The 19,008-nt window shown below is 39.3% G+C and overlaps 1 protein-coding gene across 2 annotated transcripts in view; it reads left to right on the top strand.

The window, feature by feature from the left end:
• Positions 1 to 19,008, top strand: part of KDM5A (lysine demethylase 5A) — a 107,713-nt gene that overhangs the window by 43,364 nt on the left and 45,341 nt on the right. For both annotated transcript variants that reach the window (XM_031001168.3, XM_063693735.1), the window contains 3 exons: positions 14,010 to 14,191; positions 14,783 to 14,945; positions 16,488 to 16,607. In XM_031001168.3, coding sequence (XP_030857028.1) covers positions 14,010 to 14,191; positions 14,783 to 14,945; positions 16,488 to 16,607 — 465 coding nt within the window. The remainder of the gene's footprint in view (positions 1 to 14,009; positions 14,192 to 14,782; positions 14,946 to 16,487; positions 16,608 to 19,008) is intronic.

The raw sequence follows: 19,008 nt of genomic DNA, 5'->3' as shown, positions 1-19,008 counted from the left end.
TAGATTGCAAAAATTTTCTCCCATTCTGTAGGTTGCTTGTTTACTCTGATGGTAGTTTCTTTTGCCGTACAGAAGCTCTTTAGTTTAATTAGATCCCATTTGTCAATTTTGGCTTTTGTTGCCATTGCTTTTGGTGTTTTAGTCATGAAGTCCTTGCCCATGCCTGTGTCCTGAATGGTATTGCCTAGGTTTTCTTCTAGGGTTTTTATGGTTTTAAGTCTAACATTTAAGTCTTTAATCCATCTTGAATTAATTTTTGTACAAGGTGTAAGGAAGGGATCCAGTTTCAGCTTTCTGCATGTGGCTAGCCAGTTTTCCCAGGACCGTTTATTGAATAGGGAATCCTTTCCCCATTTCTTGTTTTTGTCAGGTTTGTCAAAGATGAGATGGTTGTGGATATGTGGTGTTATTTCTGAGGGCTCTGTTCTGTTCCATTGGTCTATGTCTCTGTTTTGGTACCAGTACCATGCTGTTTTGGTTACTGTAGCCTTGTAGTATAGTTTAAAGTCAGGTAGTGGGATGCATCCAGCTTTGTTCTTTTTGCTTAGGATTGTCTTGGCAATGCGGGCTCTTTTTTGGTTCCATATGAACTTTAAAGTAGTTTTTTCCAATTCTGTGAAGAAAGTCATTGGTAGCTTGATGGGGATGGTGTTGAATGGATAAATTACTTTGGGCAATATGGCCATTTTCACTATATTGATTCTTCCTATCCATGAGCATGGAATATTCTTTCATTTGCTGTGTCCTCTTTTATTTCGTTGAGCAGTGGTTTGTAGTTCTCCTTGAAGAGGTCCTTCATATCCCTTGTAAGTTGGATTCCTAGGTGTTTTATTCTCTTTGTAGCAATTGTGAATGGGAGTTCACTCATGATTTGGCTGTTTGTCTGTTAATGATATATAAGAATGCTTGTGATTTTTGCACATTGATTTTGTATGCTGAGACTTTGCTGAAGTTGCTTATCAGCTTAAGGAGATTTTGGGCTGAGATGATGGGATTTTCTAAATATACAGTCATGTCATCTGCAAACAGGGACAATTTGACTTCCTCTTTTCCTAATTGAATACTCTTTATTTCTTTCTCTTGCCTGATTGCCCTGGCCAGAACTTCCAACACTGTGTTGAATAGGAGTGGTGAGAGAGGGCATCCTTCTCTTGTGCTGGTTTTCAAAGGGAATGCTTCCAGCTTTTGCCCATTCAGTATGATATTGGCTGTGGGTTTGTCATAAATAGCTCTTATTATTTTGAGATACATTCCATCAATACCTTGTTTATTGAGAGTTTTTAGCATGAAGGGTTGTTGAATTTTGTCAAAGGCCTTTTCTGCATCTATTGAGATAATCATGTGGTTTTTGTCATTGGTTCTGTTTATGTGATGGATTAACGTTTATCAATTTGAGTATGTTGAACTAGCCTTGCATCCCAGGGATGAAGCCAACTCGATTGTGGTGAATAATAAGCTTTTTGATGTGCTGCTGGATTCGGTTTGCCAATATTTTATTGGGGATTTTCACATCGATGTTCATCAGGGATATTGGTCTAAAATTCTCTTTTTTGGTTGTGTCTCTGCCAGGCTTTGGTATCAGGATGATGTTGGCCTCATAAAATGAGTTAGGGAGGATTCCGTCTTTTTCTATTGATTGGAATAGTTTCAGAAGGGATGGTACCAGCTCCTCTTTGTACCTCTGGTAGAATTCGGCTGTGAATCCGTCTGGTCCTGGACTTTTTTTGTTTGGTAGGCTATTATTGCCTCATATTGGTCTGTTCAGAGATTCAACTTCTTCCTGGTTTAGTCTTGGGAGGGTGTATGTGTCCAGGAATTTATCCATTTCTTCTAGATCTTCTAGTTTATTTGTGTAGAGGTGTTTATAGTATTCTCTGATGGTAGTTTGTATTTCTGTGGGATTGGTGGTGATATCCCCTTTATCATTTTTTATTGCATCTATTTGATTCTTCTCTCCTTATTAGTCTTGCTAGTGGTCTATCAATTTTGTTGATCTTTTCAAAAAACCAGGTCCTGGATTTAATTGATGTTTTGAAGGTTTTTTGTGTCTCTCTGTCTTTCAGTTCTGCTCTGATCTTAGTTATTTCTTGCCTTCTGCTAGCTTTTGAATTTGCTTGCTCTTGCTTCTCTAGTTCTTTTAATTGTGATGTTAGGATGTCCATTTTAGATCTTTCCTGCTTTCTCCTGTGGGCATTTAGTGCTACAAATTTCCCTCTACACACTGCTTTAAATGTATCCCAGAGATTCTGGTATGTTGTGTTTTTGTTCTCATTTGTTTCAAAGAACATCTTTATTTCTGCCTTCATTTCGTTATTTACCCAGTAGTCATTCAGGAGCAGGTTGTTAAGTTTCCGTGTAGTTGTGCGGTTTTGATTTGAGTTTCTTAATCCTGAGTTCTAATTTGATTGCACTGTGGTCTGAGAGACAGTTTGTTATGCTTTCTGTTCTTTTTCATTTGCTGAGGAGTGCTTTACTTCCAATTATGTGGTCAATTTTAGAATACGTGCAATGTGCTGAGCAGAATGTATATTCTGTTGCTTTGGAGTGGAGAGTTCTGTAGATGTCTATTAGGTCTGCTTTTTGCAGAGCTGAATTCAGGTCCTGGATATCCTTGTTAACCTGTGTCTCATTAATCTATCTAATATTGACAGCAGGTTGTTAAAGTTTCCCATTACTATTAGGTGGGAGTCTAAGTCTCTTTGTGGGTCTCTAAGGACTTGCTTTGGGAATCTGGGTGCTTCTGTATTGGGTGCATGTATATTTAGGATAGTTAGCTCTTCTTGTTGAATTGATCCCTTTACCATTATGTAATGGCCTTCCTTGTCTCTTTAGATCTTTGTTGGTTCAAAGTCTGTTTTATCAGAGACTGGGATTGCAACCCCTGCGTTTTTTTGCTTTCTATTTGTTTGGTAGATCTTCCTCCATCCCTTTATTTTGAGCCTGTGTGCGTCTTTGCACGTGAGATGGGTCTCCTGAATATGGCACACTGATGGGTCTTGACTCTTTTTCCAATTTGCCAGTCTTATGTCTTTTAATTGGGGCATTTAGCCCATTTACATTTAAGGTTAATGTTGCTATGTGTGAATTTGATCCTGTCATTATGATGTTTGCTGGTTATTTTGCCCGTGAATTGATGCAGTTTCTTCATAGCATTGATGGTCTTTTCAGTTTGGCTTGTTTTTGCAGTGGCTGGTACCAGTTGTTCCCTTCCATGTTTAGTGCTTCCTTCAGGACCTCTTGTAAGGCGGGCCTGGTGGTGACAAAATCTCTCAGCATTTGCTTGTCTGTAAAGGATTTTATTTCTCCTTCACTTACGAGGCTTAGTTTGGCTGGATATGAAATTCTGAGTTGAAAATTCTTTTCTTTAAGAATGTTGAATATTGGCCCCCACTCTCTTCTGGCTTGTAGAGTTTCTGCGAGAGATCCACTGTTAGTCTGATGGGCTTCCCTTTGTGGGTAACTTGACCTTTCTCTCTGGCTGCCCTTAACACTTTTTCCTTCATTTCAGTGTTGGTGAATCTGACAATTATGTGTCTTGGGTTTGCTCTTCTCAAGGAGTATTTTTGTGGTGTTCTCTGTATTTCCTGAATTTGAATGTTGGCCTGCCTTGCTAGGTTGGGGAAGTTCTCCTGGATAATATCCTGAAGAGTGTTTTCCAACTGGGTTCCATTCTCCCCATCACTTTAAGGTACACCAATCAAATGTAGATTTGGTCTTTTCACATAGTCCCATATTTATTGGAGGCTTTGTTTGTTTCTTCTTACTCTTTTTTCTCTAACCTTGTCCTGTCACTTTATTTCATTAATTTGATCTTCAATCACTGATACCCTTTCTTCCACTTGATCGAATTGGCTATTGAAGCTTGTGCATGTGTCATGAAGTTCTCATCCCATGGTTTTCAGCTCCATCAGGTCATTTAAGGTCTTCCCTACACTGTTTATTCTAGTTAGTGATTTGTCTAATCTTTTTTCAAGGTTTTTAGCTTCCTTGCGATGGGTTTGAACATCCTCCTTTAGCTCGGAGAAGTTTGTTTTTACTGACCTTCTGAACCCTACTTCTGTCAACTCATCAAAGTCATTCTCCATCCAGCTTTGTTCCGTTGTTGGCAAGGAGCTGCCATCCTTTGGAGGAGAAGAGGCGCTCTGATTTTTAGAATTTTCAGCTTTTCTGCTCTGGTTTCTCCCCATCTTTGTGGTTTTATCTACCTTTTGGTCTTTGATGTTGGTGATCTACAGATGGGGTTTTGGTGTAGATGACCTTTTTGTTGATGTTGATACTATTCCTTTCTGTTTGTTAGTTTTCCTTCTAAAAGTCAGGACCCTCAGCTGCAGATCTGTTGGAGTTTGTTGGAGGTCCATTCCAGACCCTGTTTGCCTGGGTATCACCAGTGGAGGCTGCAGAACAGCAAATATTGCTGCTTGATGCTTCCTCTGGAAGCTTCGTCCCAGAGTGGCAGCTGTCTATATGAAGTGTCTGTTGGCCCCTACTGGGGGTGTCTCCCAGTTAGGCTACATGAGGGTCAGGGACCTACTTGAGGAGGCAGTCTGTCCATTCTCAGAGGTGAAATGCCGTGCTGGGAGAACCACTGCTGTCTTCAGAGCTGTCAGACAGGGATGTTTAAGTCTGCAGAAGTTGTCTGCTGCCTATTGTTCAGCCATGCCCTGCCCAGAGAGGTGGAGTCTAGAGGCAGTAGGCCTTGTTGAGCTGCCATGGGCTTCACCCAGTTTGAGCTTCCAGGGTGCTTTGTCTACCTACTCAAGCCTCAGCAATGGTGGACGCCCCTCCCCCAGCCAGGCTGCTGCCTCAGCAGATTGATCTCAGACTGCTCGCTAGGAGTGAGCAAGGCTCTGTGGGTGTGGGACCTGCGGAGCCAGGCATGGGAGAGAATCACCTTGTCTGCCAGTTGCTAAGACCTTGGGAAAAGCGCAGTATTTGGACGGGAGTGCCTTGTTTTTCCAGGTAGTCTGTCATGGCTTCCCTTGGCTAGGAAAGAGAAATCCCCTGACCCCTTGTTCTTCCAGGGTGAGGTGACGCACGCCCTGCTTCAGCTAGCCCTCCGTGGGCTGCACCCACTGTCCAAGCAGTCCCAGTGAATGAACCAGGTATCTCAGTTGGAAATGCAGAAATCACCCGTCTTCTGCGTCGAGCACGCTGGAAGCTGTAGGCCAGAGCTGTTCCTATTTGGCCGTCTTGGAACGCCCCTCCCCAGGTTTTTTTTTTTTTTTTTTTAAATCACATTTTAGGCCAGGCACGGTGGCCCATGCCTGTAATTCCAGCCCTTTGGGAGGCCGAGGCAGGTGAATCACTTGAGGTCAGTAGTTAGAGACCAGCCTGGCCAACATGGTGAAACCCTGTCTCTACTAAAAAAATACAAAAATTAGCTGGGCGTGGTGGCGCTTGCCTGTAATCCCAGCTACTCTGGAGGCTGAGGCAGGAGAATCACTTGAACCTGGGAGGTGGAGGTTGCAGTGAGCCGAGATCATGCCAGTGCACTCCAGCCTGGGCGACAGAGCAAGACTCTGTCTCCAAGAGGAAAAAAAAATCACATTTTATTGGTAGGTCCAGAAATAAGTTTCCTTCAACACCTGAGTGGGTAGATTGTCAAATATGTGTTTAAAGTGTAACATATACATACAGTTCTATCACGTAGGAGATGATCTGTATTTGTAAAGCTGAATTGAGCTGGTAATTCATTTCTTTTCTCTTTACTTTGATTCTTGACACTTTTTCTTTCCCCCTATAATTGGCAGTAATTTATCTCCTATTAAAAGAGTTGCACATGATAAAAAAAGTTGCATAGTACAGAGGATATATAAATAAAAGTATAGCCCCTGTAGCTTTATTATGGTTACCGTTTGCTTGGTGTATCTTTTTCCATTCTTTTATTTTGAAGCTGTTTGTGTCTCAGAATCTGAAGTGTGTCTCTTGTAGATAGCATATAATTGGATCTTGCTTTTTTTCCTAAGCTGACAGTTGCTTTTTGATTGTTTAGTCTGTTTACGTTTAATGTAATTATTGCTATGGTTGATTTATGTCTCCCATTTTGCTGTTTTCTGTGTCCCATGTCTTTTTTTTCCCCCATTTCTCTCTCTCTCTTTTTTTTTTTTTTTGGAGACAGAGTCTTGCCCTGGTGCCCGGCTGGAGTACAGTGGCACCATCTTGGTTCACTGCAGCCTCCACCTCCCAGGTTCAAGCAGTTCTCCTACCTCACTCTCCTGAGTAGCTGGGATTACAGGTGCCCACTACCACACCCAGCTAATTTTTGTATTTTTAGCAGAGATGAGGTTTCACCATGTTGGCCCAGCTGGTCTCGAGCTCCTGACCTCGTGATTCGCTCACCTTGGCCTCCCAAAGTGCTGGGATTAGAGATGTAAACCACCACACCCAGCCTCCATTTCTCTATTATGGCCTTTTGGTGTTAGCTATTTTTAGTTATAACAATCTAATTATTCTGGTTTTTTTGGCTGTGTGTTTGTGATTTAGTTTTTAGTGTTATTTGGTTCTATCCTCATGTTACTGATTTTTTTTTCCCTTTTGTCATGGTAGACCACAAGTTAGGATAACAAAGTTAGGATAATATTGATTAGAGAATAGACTTTGGGATTTACCAAGTGAGAAAGAGAATGATTATAACAGGACGGAGAACCTAGATTATATGGGGATGGTTTTTATAGGAACAGTTCAATGTTGGAATGTATACATGTTTAATGTCACTGAATTTTAAATCTGTTTGTATAAGTATCTATAAAGAAATGTATCAGCCTGAATGTCTTCACACCCTTCCATTGGCAAATGGAAGATAGTAATCTCATTATTAGAGAGAGACTTCATTTTTTAGCTTTTGCCTTTTTCTGAATTTTCTGTTCTGAATTTTTAAATTGTTCTTGAGCAGATATTTACATTTTCTAAGGTTTTACAGATCACAGAATTTTTAAAGATTATTTTGTATCAACCCTAAGTAACTAATATTAAGAATGTAAATAGTAATCCTGCCTCCATTATTGAATTTTGTATGAATTTTATGAAAACATACTCATTTATCTATTTCTGCTTTTACTCCAACTTCATGTAAGAATGTGGAGACATGCAGGCTTATAACCGTGTGTTCGTTAGATAGGAGCAGCTTTTGACCTTGATAGTGATTATTAGATGGATGGTCTATGCATGTTTTGTTCCTGGCTGTTTGATGTTTTCTGTTGTTGAGTAACATATTACTTTTAACCTTAGTGGCTGAATAACAAATATTCATTATCTCATAGTTTCTGTGGGTCAAGCATTTGTGCTAATGATAACTTTTTTTTTTTTTTTTTGAGATGGAGTCTCGCACTGTTTCCTGGGCTAGAGTGCAGTGGCACGATCTCAGCTCACTGCAACCTCTGCCTCCCGGGTTCAAGTGATTCTCTTGCGTCAGCCTCCCTAGTAGCTAGGATTACAGGCACCCACCACCATGCCCAGCTAATTTTTTGTATTTTTAGTAGAGACAGCGTTTCACCATGTTGTCCAGGCTGGTCTCGAACTACTGACCTCATGATTTGCCCGCCTTGGCCTCCCAAAGTGCTGGGATTACAGGCGTGAGCCACTGTGCCCGACCGATAATGATAGTTTTTTAATGATACTTCTAGCTTGGAGTCTCACATGAGGTTGCCATGGGACTACAGTCTCTTCAAGGCTTGGCTGGGGCTAATGGATTTGCTTTCAAAATGGCTCACTCACAGGTTGTTGCCAGGAGGCCTCAGATTCTAGCTATGTAGGCCTCTACATAGGGCTTTTGAGAGCCAGATGGAGTTGCAATGTCTTTTATAACCCAACTTCAAAAGTCAGACTTTTTGGCCAGGTGCAGTGGCTCACACCCATAATCCTAGCACTTTGAGAGGCTGAGGCAGGTGGATCTTTTGAGTCTAGGAGGTCCAGAATATCATGGGGGCAACATGGTGAAACCCTGTCTCTACAAAAAATACAAAAATTAGCTGGGTGTGGTGGCACACGCCTGTAGTTGGAGCTACTTGTGAGGCTGAGGTGGGAGGATCACTTGAGCCTGGGGAGGTTGAAGCTGCAGTGAGCTGTGATCGTGCCACTGCACTCTAGCCTGGGTGGCAGAGTGAGATCCTGTCTCAAAAAAAAAAAAAAATCAGACTTCTTAATATCTGCAATATCTTATTGGTTACATAGGTCAGTCCCCTTTGGTGTAGGTGGAGGTTATACAAGGTTCTGAATTTCAGGAGATGAGAATCATTGGTGTTGGGGGGTGTATTGGCTGGCTGCCTGTATTATTTTTTATGTAACATAGGTGTTTGCACAGCTGGCCTAGTATAACTTTTATTTGTCTTCCAACTGTGACTCTTTGAGTTAAGTAATTGTTTTTGGATTAACTTGTTGGAATTATTTTGCTAAATGTCCTAAGTTTAAAACTTTTCTCTTTTTAGTTTTAAATAGATCGAAACATTGATTCCCAGGCATTAAAGACATCAACCAAAGTATTAAGAGACAGGCAGTGAAGCCTTTTTTGTTGACTGGGTTGCAGATTTGCTGTTTATTCTCTAAGCAAAAATGTTTTACTCAGGACTCTGTTTTTGTTATAAGATGGTAGGAGAGAACCCATTTATGACAAAAGGATTTTAGGGACTAATTAGACAATGTGTATGAAATTTTCAAACTTTTTATACTTTATATACATTTATTACTCTCTGAAAGTTACTCTGGTAAAATAGCAGATAACTACCAACTTTTCACTGGGAATTATACATTTGTGTTGAGCTTCTGTGATATGAGTTACCCTTTTGGTATCTGGTAACACACCTCTCTGGTATCTTTTTTTTTTTTTTTTTTGAGATGGGGTTTCGCTCTTGTTGCCCAGGTTGGAGTGCAATGGTGTGATCTCAGTTCACCACAACCTCTGCCTCCCGGGTTCAGGCGTTTCTCCTGCCTCAGCCTCCCGAGTAGCTGGGATTACAGGCACGCACCACCACGCCTGGCTACTTTTGTATTTTAGTAGAGATGGGGTTTCTCCATGTTGGTCAGGCTGGTCTCGAACTCCCAACCTCAGGTGATCTGCCCTCCTTGGCCTCCCAAAGTGTTAGGATTATAGGTATGAGCCACTGCGCCTGCCGGAAGTTGTGTCTTATGAATATAGTGTGCTCTACCAACAGGGCTTCTGAGGAGTAAAAGTAAGTATAGGACTTGAAATGTTGGAAAGATTTTTTTCTGCTTGTCCTCCTTGTTCCGTATTGTCATTGACTAAATTTTGTTAATTCATTTTTAAAGCTTTCTATAGGATAGGACTCTTTGCATTCCCACTACAGCCATTCTTGCTTAGGTCTTTGTCACGTGTTGAGATGATACTGTGGTTGTATATCGGTGTTGTATAACTACAGTATCATCTTGTATTGGCTGTCTCCAAGACCATTCCCAGGTTCAGTGATGTTCAGGGAGGACTCATGCCTATGATTTATTACAGTGAAATAATTCAAAGCAAAATCAGCAAAGGGAAACAATGTATGGGCAAAGTCTAGAGTAAACCAGGCACAGGCTTCCAAGGGTATTCTCTCAGTGGGGTTACATAGGGTGTGCTTAATCACACCAGTAACAAATTATGGCAACACATGTAAAGTGTTTAGTGCTTTACATGTGTATTTATTAGATACTCAGTGCCCAAGGCTTTTATTGGGGCCTAGTGACATGGGCACCCTTTGTGAATCACATACCAAAATTCCAGACTCCTAGAAGGAAAGCGGGAGTTCGGCATAAACCACACTGTACAAATAGTCTGGGGCACTGTGAGTCACTTTTATCATTTAGGGGAAGTTTTATATTAGTGTAGGGAATTGTTACCATTCAAGTGTCTAGATGCCAGCCATGGGCCAAACTTTTAGTAGGCCTTTCAAAGGACACCAGTCTCAGGCCTGCTGTGTTTAACTCCTTTGTGCATACTGCTGCTCTCTGCAGTCTCTCTAATATATTGCTTTCACTTAACATTTAAAGATTGATGGGTCAGTGGGAATTTATTATGCAATTTTGTCTACTTTTGTTTACACTTCAAATTTTACATAATTAAAAGTTTAGAAATAGGCTGGGCACGGTGGCTCATGCTTGTAATCTCAGCACTTTGGGAGGTCAGGGCGGGCAGATCACTTGAGGTCAGCAGTTTGAGACCAGCCTGGCCAACATGGTGAAACCCCGTCTCTACTGAAAACACAAAAATTAGCCGGGCATGGTGGCAGGTGCCTGTAATCCCAGCTACTCGGGAGGCTGAGGCAGGAGAATCGCTTGAACCCAGGAGGTAGAGGTTGCAGTGAGCTGAGATTGTGCCACTACATTCCAGCCTTGGCAACAGTGAGACTCTGTCTCAAAAAAAAAAAAAAAAAAAAGTTTAGAAATATTTGATTCTATGTTTATCATATTGTTTCGTTTTTCAAAACTTATGTTTCCCTTTTGAATATAGGATAAATCTCAGCTTCTCAGTCCAAAACTTAAGATTAAAGATCTAATCTTTTTTTCTAATGTTTCCTGTGTTTTTGAGTATGACTCTTCCATTCTGCCTTTTCACCAGCTAGACTAGTATATTCTCTCTGTAATTTACCTTTTACATTCTTGTAGCTCTTCCTCCTAGAATGTTTATTCAAATCTTATCTATCCTTCAAAGCTCAACACAATTTCTTCCTTGCTGTGAAGTTTTCCTAACAATCTTTATTAGTCCATTCTTGTACTGCTACAAATAAATACTCGAGGCTGGGTAATTTATAAAGAAGAGAGGCTGTACAGGTTCCACAGGCTGTACAGGTAGCATGGCTGAGGAGGCTTCGGGAAACTTTCAATTATGGCAGAAGGTGAAGGCTAAGCAGGCACGTCTTGCATGGCCAGAGCAAGAGGAAGAGAGAGAAGCGGGAGTTGCCCCACACTTTTAAACAACCAGATCTCGTGAGAACTCACTATTGTGAGAACAGCAAGGGGGAAATCTGCCCCCATGATCCGGTCACCTTCCACCAGGTCCCTCCTCCAACATTGGGGATTCCAATTCAACATGAGATTTGGGTAGGGACACAAATCCAAACCATATCACAGTCCAAACCCATGATGATCACTGTTTTATTGTCCTCTGAAGAACTGTATTTTCTCTTCTATATGTATTTGGAATTTTATATATGTTACCTTGTATTGTAACTTTTTTTTTTTGAGATGGAGTCTCGCTCTGTTGCCCAGGCTGGAGTGCAGTGATGCAATCTTGACTCACTGTAACCTCCACCTCCAACCTCACTGCCTCAGCCTCCTGAGTATCTGAGGCCACAGGCATGCACCACCACGCTTGGCTGATTTTTGTGTTTTTACTAGTGATGGGATTTCACAGTGTTGGCCAGTCTGGTTTCGAACTCCTGACCTCAAGTAATCCACCAGCTTCGGCCTCCCAGTGTTCTTTTTGTTTGTAGACCTTGTCTCTTCAATGAAATTCACTATTTTTCAGCCAGCCAGCTGACCAACCAATCAAAAAACATATTGAGTAATAACCTGTTGAGATTCTTTTATTTCCTTTTTTGTTAGCCTGTTGAACTTTAGGAATAGATCTCTTTGTCATTTCTTATTGGAATACTTAGTTAAACCTGTGTTGGACTTTGTTATTCCATCCTCTGTGACTTTTTTTTTTTTTTTTTTTTTTCAGTGAGACAGGGTCTCACTCTGTCTTTCAGGCTGGAGTGCAGTGGCATGATCTCGGCTTACAGCTTCAATCTCCCGGGCTCACGGGATCCTCCCACCTCAGCATCCCTAGTAGCTGGAACTACAGGCGCACGCCACCACGCCTGACTAATTTTTGTATTTTTTGTAGAGATGGGGTCCCACCGTGTTGACCAGGCTGGTCTCAAATTCCTGGGCTGAAGTCATCTGCCTGCCATGACCTCCCAAAGTGCTGAGATTACAGGCATGAGCCACCATGCCCAGCTTCTCTCTATTTTTTTTTTTTTTTTTTTTTTGAGATGAAGTATCGCTCTTGTTGCCCAGACTGGAGTGCAATGCCGCGATCTCGGCTCACTGCAATCTCTGCCTCCTGGGTTCAAGTGATTCTCCTGCCTCAGCCTCCCCAGTAGCTGGGATTACAGGCACCCGCCACCATGCCCAGCTAATTTTTTGTATTTTTAGTAGAGACAGGGTTTCACTATGTTGGCCAGGCTGGTCTCAAACTCCTGACCTCAGGTCATCTACCCACCTCACCCTCCCAAAGTGCTGGGATTACAGGTGTGAGCCACCGTGCCCAGCCCGCCTCTCTGTGACTCTTAATTACAGTTTGATAGTTTATATATTTTTGTGCTGCATTATAGATAATCTCCTCAAACATGTCTTCTAGTTCACAAATTCTCTTTAGCTTTGTCATTGGCTCTTTAACTTCTTACCTTGAGGGTTTTTTATTTTTAACTTGTATTATAGAAACTTCTAAACAGTAAGCACAATAATGACCCTACCCCCACCCCTGCCAGTTCCTGACATCCACATTCAGTTATCAACTTTTTAATAGCAGATTCTCATATCTGCTTCTGCATTCAGTCTGTTATGATAGCACATATCATCTTTCCCCTGGAAAACTCACACTGTACTCCTGCAAAAATGTAAGTGAAAAAGGCAAATAACGTCTTAGAATTATTGTGAAAATAGTTTGACTTAGTGGATCCTCTGGATCCCGTTTTGAGAACTGCTCTCCATAAGGATGATAAGCACTTTAAGTCACAGCCTCATATGGCTCCAGAGATGGATGTTTGAAAGTCCTTCTCCAGTGCCAATATCCAAGTAGAAGCCCCTGTGAAAACTCTCGCAACAGCTTCCTTTTTCATTATGGCTTGCTTCCACTCTGTTTCCAGAAACTGGGAATTCCCTTTTCTTTTGGGTTCAGCTATGAAGTTTTTTTGGTTATTGTTATAATTTATCCAGTATTTCTAGGTGTGTTTGTATAATGGTTAGGAGTGATGCCAGTGACTTTCTGCATCCTGTCAGTCTTATTGTTACAATTTATCCAGTATTTCTAGGTGTGTTTGTATAATGGTTAGGAGTGATGGTGGTGACTTTCTGCATCTTGTCAGTCTTATTGTTACAATGTATCCAGTATTTCTAGGTGTGTTTGTATAATGGTTAGGAGTGATGGCAGTGACTTTCTGCATCCTGTCAGTCTTATTGTTACAATTTATCCAGTATTTCTAGGTGTGTTTGTATAATGGTTAGGAGTGATGGCGGTGACTTTCTGCATCTTGTCAGTCTTATTGTTATAATTTATCCAGTATTTCTAGGTCTGTTTGTATAATGGTTAGGAGTGATGGTGGTGACTTTCTGCATCCTGTCAGTCTTCATTGTTACAATTTATCCAGTATTTCTAGGTGTGTTTGCATAATGGTTAGGAGTGATGGCGGTGACTTTCTGCATCCTGTCAGTCTTATTGTTACAATTTATCCAGTATTTCTAGGTGTGTTTGCATAATGGTTAGGAGTGATGGCGGTGACTTTCTGCATCCTGTCAGTCTTATTGTTACAATTTATCCAGTGTTTCTAGGTGTGTTTGTATAATGGTTAGGAGTGATGGCAGTGACTTTCTGCATCCTGTCAGTCTTCATTGTTGTCACAAGTTCAGGATTATGTATATTTTGTCTTTACAGTATCTAGCACCATTCTATCAATATAGTAGTAAACATTTTAGGAAATTATGCTACTGGCTATAAAATAGAAATAGTGATGTTGTATTAAGATGGGTCTCATACTGTTTTCCTGATTGGCTGGAGAATAACAAGAATTGCTCATGTGCTTTGGAGTAAACCAGAGGTACCTGAAATAAAGGGAAATCTAAATAGAACATAGACAGAAGGTAGGATTAAATATTTAGTTATATGAGTTACATGTAGTGGATAGCAAAGAGCACAGATTGTATGCACTAGACTATTATAAATATTATAAAAAAAGTTTTTCTGGGAAGACTCCCTTGACATTTCTATTGAGCACTTTTCATTTCTGATCGTACATTTACAGTTTTTTTTTCTCTTATAGGAATATGCACTTTCTGGTTGGAATTTGAATAACATGCCTGTCCTGGAACAGTCTGTTCTTGCACATATTAATGTGGACATCTCTGGTATGAAAGTGCCGTGGCTCTATGTGGGAATGTGTTTCTCTTCTTTTTGCTGGCACATTGAGGATCACTGGAGTTATTCCATCAACTACTTGCATTGGTATGTACAGTCTAAAATACAGCATGCATGAACTCTACTAAAGTCTAGTGGATTAATGATGCCAGGTTTTTGATCTTTAAGGTTTATAGACAGAAGTATATTTAAGGTTTCAATAATTTCTAGCCTTGGCCTATTTCTTTGGGTAGTAAAATTGAACTCAGTGAAGCTATTTAGAAGTATCCTAGAGAGCACTGACTTATTTTGATCATTGTGGGGATAATTGAAATGTCCATTATTCACATGGACCTCTGAATCAAGGTCATGTGTCAGCATCCTTTGGGACAGTGTTTACTTTTCATATAGTGTCTTTCCCGTTTGAAGGTGTTTTCACCGATCCGCCTTACAGAGTTCATGTGCTGAGTTGCTTTTTTAATTGTGGTGATAAGTTTGTATCTGCCTATACATACTACTATTTACTTAGCTCCTATTGTGAACAACAGCACAGGTTTATAAGATGGTTGCTAGAATTCAGGGCATATAATCTGATCATGGAATAAGACAAGTTAATTATAATTTGGTGGTTTGGAATCAGATACCCTAGCCTCATTGGTACCATGTTCTGCCTAGCTAAACAGTTACTTCTTTTGGTAGGGGGGAGCCAAAGACATGGTATGGTGTGCCATCTCATGCTGCAGAGCAACTGGAGGAGGTGATGAGAGAGCTGGCCCCTGAGTTATTTGAATCCCAGCCTGATCTTCTGCATCAGTTAGTCACCATCATGAACCCCAACGTGCTAATGGAGCATGGTGTGCCTGTGAGTCTTTTGGTGTCTTCCTTCAGTTTTTTGTTTGTTTGTTTGTTTTTTCATTTTTTTTTTGAAACAGAGTCTTGCTCTGTTGCCCAGGCTGGAGTGCAGCGGCACGATGATTGCTCATTGCAGCCTCAACCTGCTCAGCTCAAGCAGTTCTCCTGCCTCAGCCTAATGAGTAGCTGGGACTATAGGAGCACACCACCACCCCCGGCTAATTGTTGTATTTTTTGTAGAGACGAAGCCTTATTGTGTTGCCCAGGTTGGTCTCGAACTCCTGAGCTCAAGCAGTCTTCCCACCTCGGCCTCCCAAAGTGTTGGGATTACAGGTGTGAGCCACTGCACCCAGCCAGTATTTTTAATTTAAAGTTATTTTAGCTTTTGATTAGATAGAATCACAACATATGCTTTGTTTTGTAACTAGAAATGAGTCATATCATCTTTTAGCCAAATTAGAATTTGTACTCTGCAGGGAACAACTTTTATCTGATTAAGAAGGGGAGTGTTAAAGTATGAATCATTCTTTATATACAGCTACCTATTCATATAACCTTCTATTTTCAGTAAATATTACATCCTACTTTGAACAAAAATCTGATATTCTTTGTTATCCCTATTTAACCAAAGCACAGGTATTTTAAGTGGTGGCTCTAATCACTAATAAGGATGCTTATCCTAATAACTAATCACTAATAAGGATGCTTATCCTAATAACTAATAACCAATAAGGATGCTTATCCTAATAACTAACAACTAATAAGGATACTTATCCTAATAACTAATCACTAATAAGTTTGCTTATCCTTATTTTCTCATGTAAAGATTTCTTAGCTTTTAATACATGAGATAATGAAATAAAAATATACTGCAAATACCTTTTTCACTTTTCAACCTAAGTTTGAAGATGTTTCTCAGATTCAAGCTAATGCCTGATAAAGTATAAATTTAACAAGTTTACTATAGATAATCAAATATTCATCATAACCTTAAAGAGAAAGTAGATTAACATTTATAATGTTACTTTGTTTTTAAAGAATAAATTTATACCAGAATCTGAGACTTTTCAAGAGACATACAGTATTATTGTAAAACAAAGTGAGATTTCAGGAAAACTGATTTTGGCGACATCTCATTGGGGATGTCTCATATGCCATGTGAGTTAATTTAGTTAGTTCCAAAAAATTATCCAAAAGTAGTAGGAAATTCTGTTCTTTGCCACTATTTACGATACAAGAATAAAACAAATTCTCTAAATTGTAAAAATTGTATCAGTTTAAGAAACTTGTAGCTCGTTGAGAGTAATGTTTTTTCTTTGAGAATTTCTTTTGGCTGCTAATTCTTGTCATGAATTATAATCTATTATCAGTGACTATTTTAAGAAGGTAGAATTCTGGCTGTTTCTGATACCATTTTCTGATATGTGTAACTTAATGCTTTATTGTTTTCAGTTTTAGAAAATGCATCTGAAATTATCTAATAAAATCTGTCTTCCTCTGTTTGTTATTTTTATTTTTTATTTTTGTATCCCTGTTCCCAATTTGCATTTAGGTGTACAGGACCAATCAGTGTGCTGGCGAGTTTGTTGTGACATTTCCTCGTGCCTATCACTCTGGATTTAACCAGGGCTACAACTTTGCTGAAGCTGTGAACTTCTGTACTGCTGACTGGGTCTGTTCTATAGCAAGTGGCTGTTGTACGTCTACTAACCCCCCTATAAATATAAAGCAGCTTAGTTGCCATATTTGCTTAGCTGGGCTCAGGGTCGGGTTCATCAGTATTTTAGTGGAGACTGGAGTGGCTATTGTAGTTTAGAAAGCTAAGTAGATTTCCATCACATTTTTTATTTTGAAGATTTTATAGTTCTTCTTACCCATTTATTATTTTCCTCATTCTGTTTGTTGCTTCCTTTACTTCCATTCTATTCCTTCACTTTCCCCTTCCCCCATTTCCTTCTTTTCTTCCATTCCTTCTCTCCTTTGCTTTCCTTCTTTCCTTTATTTTGACTCCCTCCCTTCTGGTCAGGTGCTCAGAAGAGAGAGACTGTTTGAACTTATAAATGGTCAGTCGATTCTTTCTGAATCCTTCTTTTCTAAGGGAAGACACAGGTTGGTGCAAAAGTAATAGTGGCTTTTGCCATTGAAGATAAAGGTTGGTGCAAAAGTAATTGCAGTTTTAAACCCGCAGCTGATTTTGCACCAACCTGTAGTTTTTTTAGCCTTTGCTTTCTCTGAGCATTTTGGGACTTATTAAGGTGATCAGGCTTATACAGATAATTTCAAGTATTCTACCATATTTTCAAATACGTAGCTCTGTGATTTTTACAAATTCCTTAATTTTTTTTTTTCTGATAGCAACTAGGTGATTTTACTAGTCTTGTCATTTTATGTTTTTTCTGTTCCTTTTTTTAATTTTAAAAGAGTAACTATAATATTGAGATCTCTCCGCTATACTTTTATGTGAATGATAATGCTAGGTAATTGCTATTTTGCTTTTGTATGAAGTAGATAATCAAAAAGTATTTAGTGGCTGTTATGTTGCTTGGGAGAAGACTATACAGTATATTTATGATACACACTGACTTTATTTTCTTGTATTGGTGCTGTTTTTGTTGCTTCTGTTAACATTTTGGCGGAAATCCTTTAATGTTTTCTGCAGGCACCTTAATTAAATTCCATGATTAACCATATAGAGATTGTTTTTGTTTCCTTTGCTAATGAGTAAAATGATACAATGAATAGTCTTACTTGCTCCAGTAATTTTGAACTTTTTTCTTATTAGGCTTTGGAAACAGCATAATTTAGCAAGAACAAGACTAGGCTTAGGATTTTGCCTTGGGCTTGAGCTCTGTTTCTGAACATTCAATCAGCATTTATTGAGTGTTTATGATACATGGTAATTGGCTAGGTGTAGGGTAGAAAATGGGAGGATTTAGATAGGAGCTGGAGATAATTTCTGCTGTTCCCATTCTCTCTGTTATTGGTATTTGACCTTGGGCAGCTTTTAAAATTTCATTGGGCCTAAGTTTTTTAGCTGGTATATAAAGATGCTGATAGATTCTCTTAATAACCTCAGACAAGTTAGAGGATATGTGTGGAAGCCCTTGACACTCTTTAGAAGAAGGGTGTGATATAAATTAAAAGTTATAGCAGTTTTATTTCTGGAATAAATTAATGGGACTAATGTTTATAAGTTACAATGGATAATCACTTCTATTTTATGTGGCTTCCTCACATATTATAATAGTTAAGAACTGCAAATCCCACAGTATGATTTTTTCTTCTACTTGTTTTTGTGTTGAGGCTCTGAGAAATTTTTAAAGAGTACGTATTTAAGATATGAAAGAGTTGTGTGTTGTTCATAGACAAAATAATTGCTAATCATAAGATATATATATATATACACACACACACACACACACACACACTTTTTCCTTCGGAAAGTTTTTTCTTTGAAGGGTATGGAAACACTGCATAATTCAGAGATAGCCTCAAATTTTCTTTGCTTTCTCTGATTCCTTTCTGCCTTTCTCAAACTGTAGATGAATTCTAAAAAGCTCTTAAAGGTCCATTTTCTTATTTTTTCTCTTTTATATTACAAATCCAAACAAAACTCCTTTATCCAAGTTCTTCTGCCTGAGCATAGGAAAGAAGTTGAAGTTGGAGTGCGTATATACGTGTAGGGCATAGCTATTGTTGTAATTTGGTTTGTAGCTTGATAATTATGGAAATTTTCAAAATTTATTTTAAAGACTGTAACTGTTCATTTATGAAAAGTGATCAGTTATTTATTTCACTGTTAGGGAAATAAAGTATATAATTTTATAATTTCACTTTGAATTATCTTTCTGCCAGACTTGTTTTTAAAATAATTTCTAGATGCTAAAATCTAAATCGTCCTTTATTTTGGTTTTTGCAAAAAAAACTAAATGTCAGCCAGTGTGGATTGCTTAAGTATTACTTTTTCCCCTTTCCTATTTTTTCTTTTTTTTTCTTCTAATAACATCTGTTCTTTTTGTTCTATGGAAATTTGAGTGCTGAATACTTCCACTTAACCCTTTTTGGCCTGAACT

This window comes from Gorilla gorilla, chromosome 10, assembly GCF_029281585.2.
Source record: "Gorilla gorilla gorilla isolate KB3781 chromosome 10, NHGRI_mGorGor1-v2.1_pri, whole genome shotgun sequence".
Taxonomy (NCBI): Eukaryota; Metazoa; Chordata; class Mammalia; order Primates; family Hominidae; genus Gorilla; species Gorilla gorilla.
Note: the sequence above shows the minus strand (reverse complement) of the source record. Positions and strands in the feature narration are given on the sequence as shown.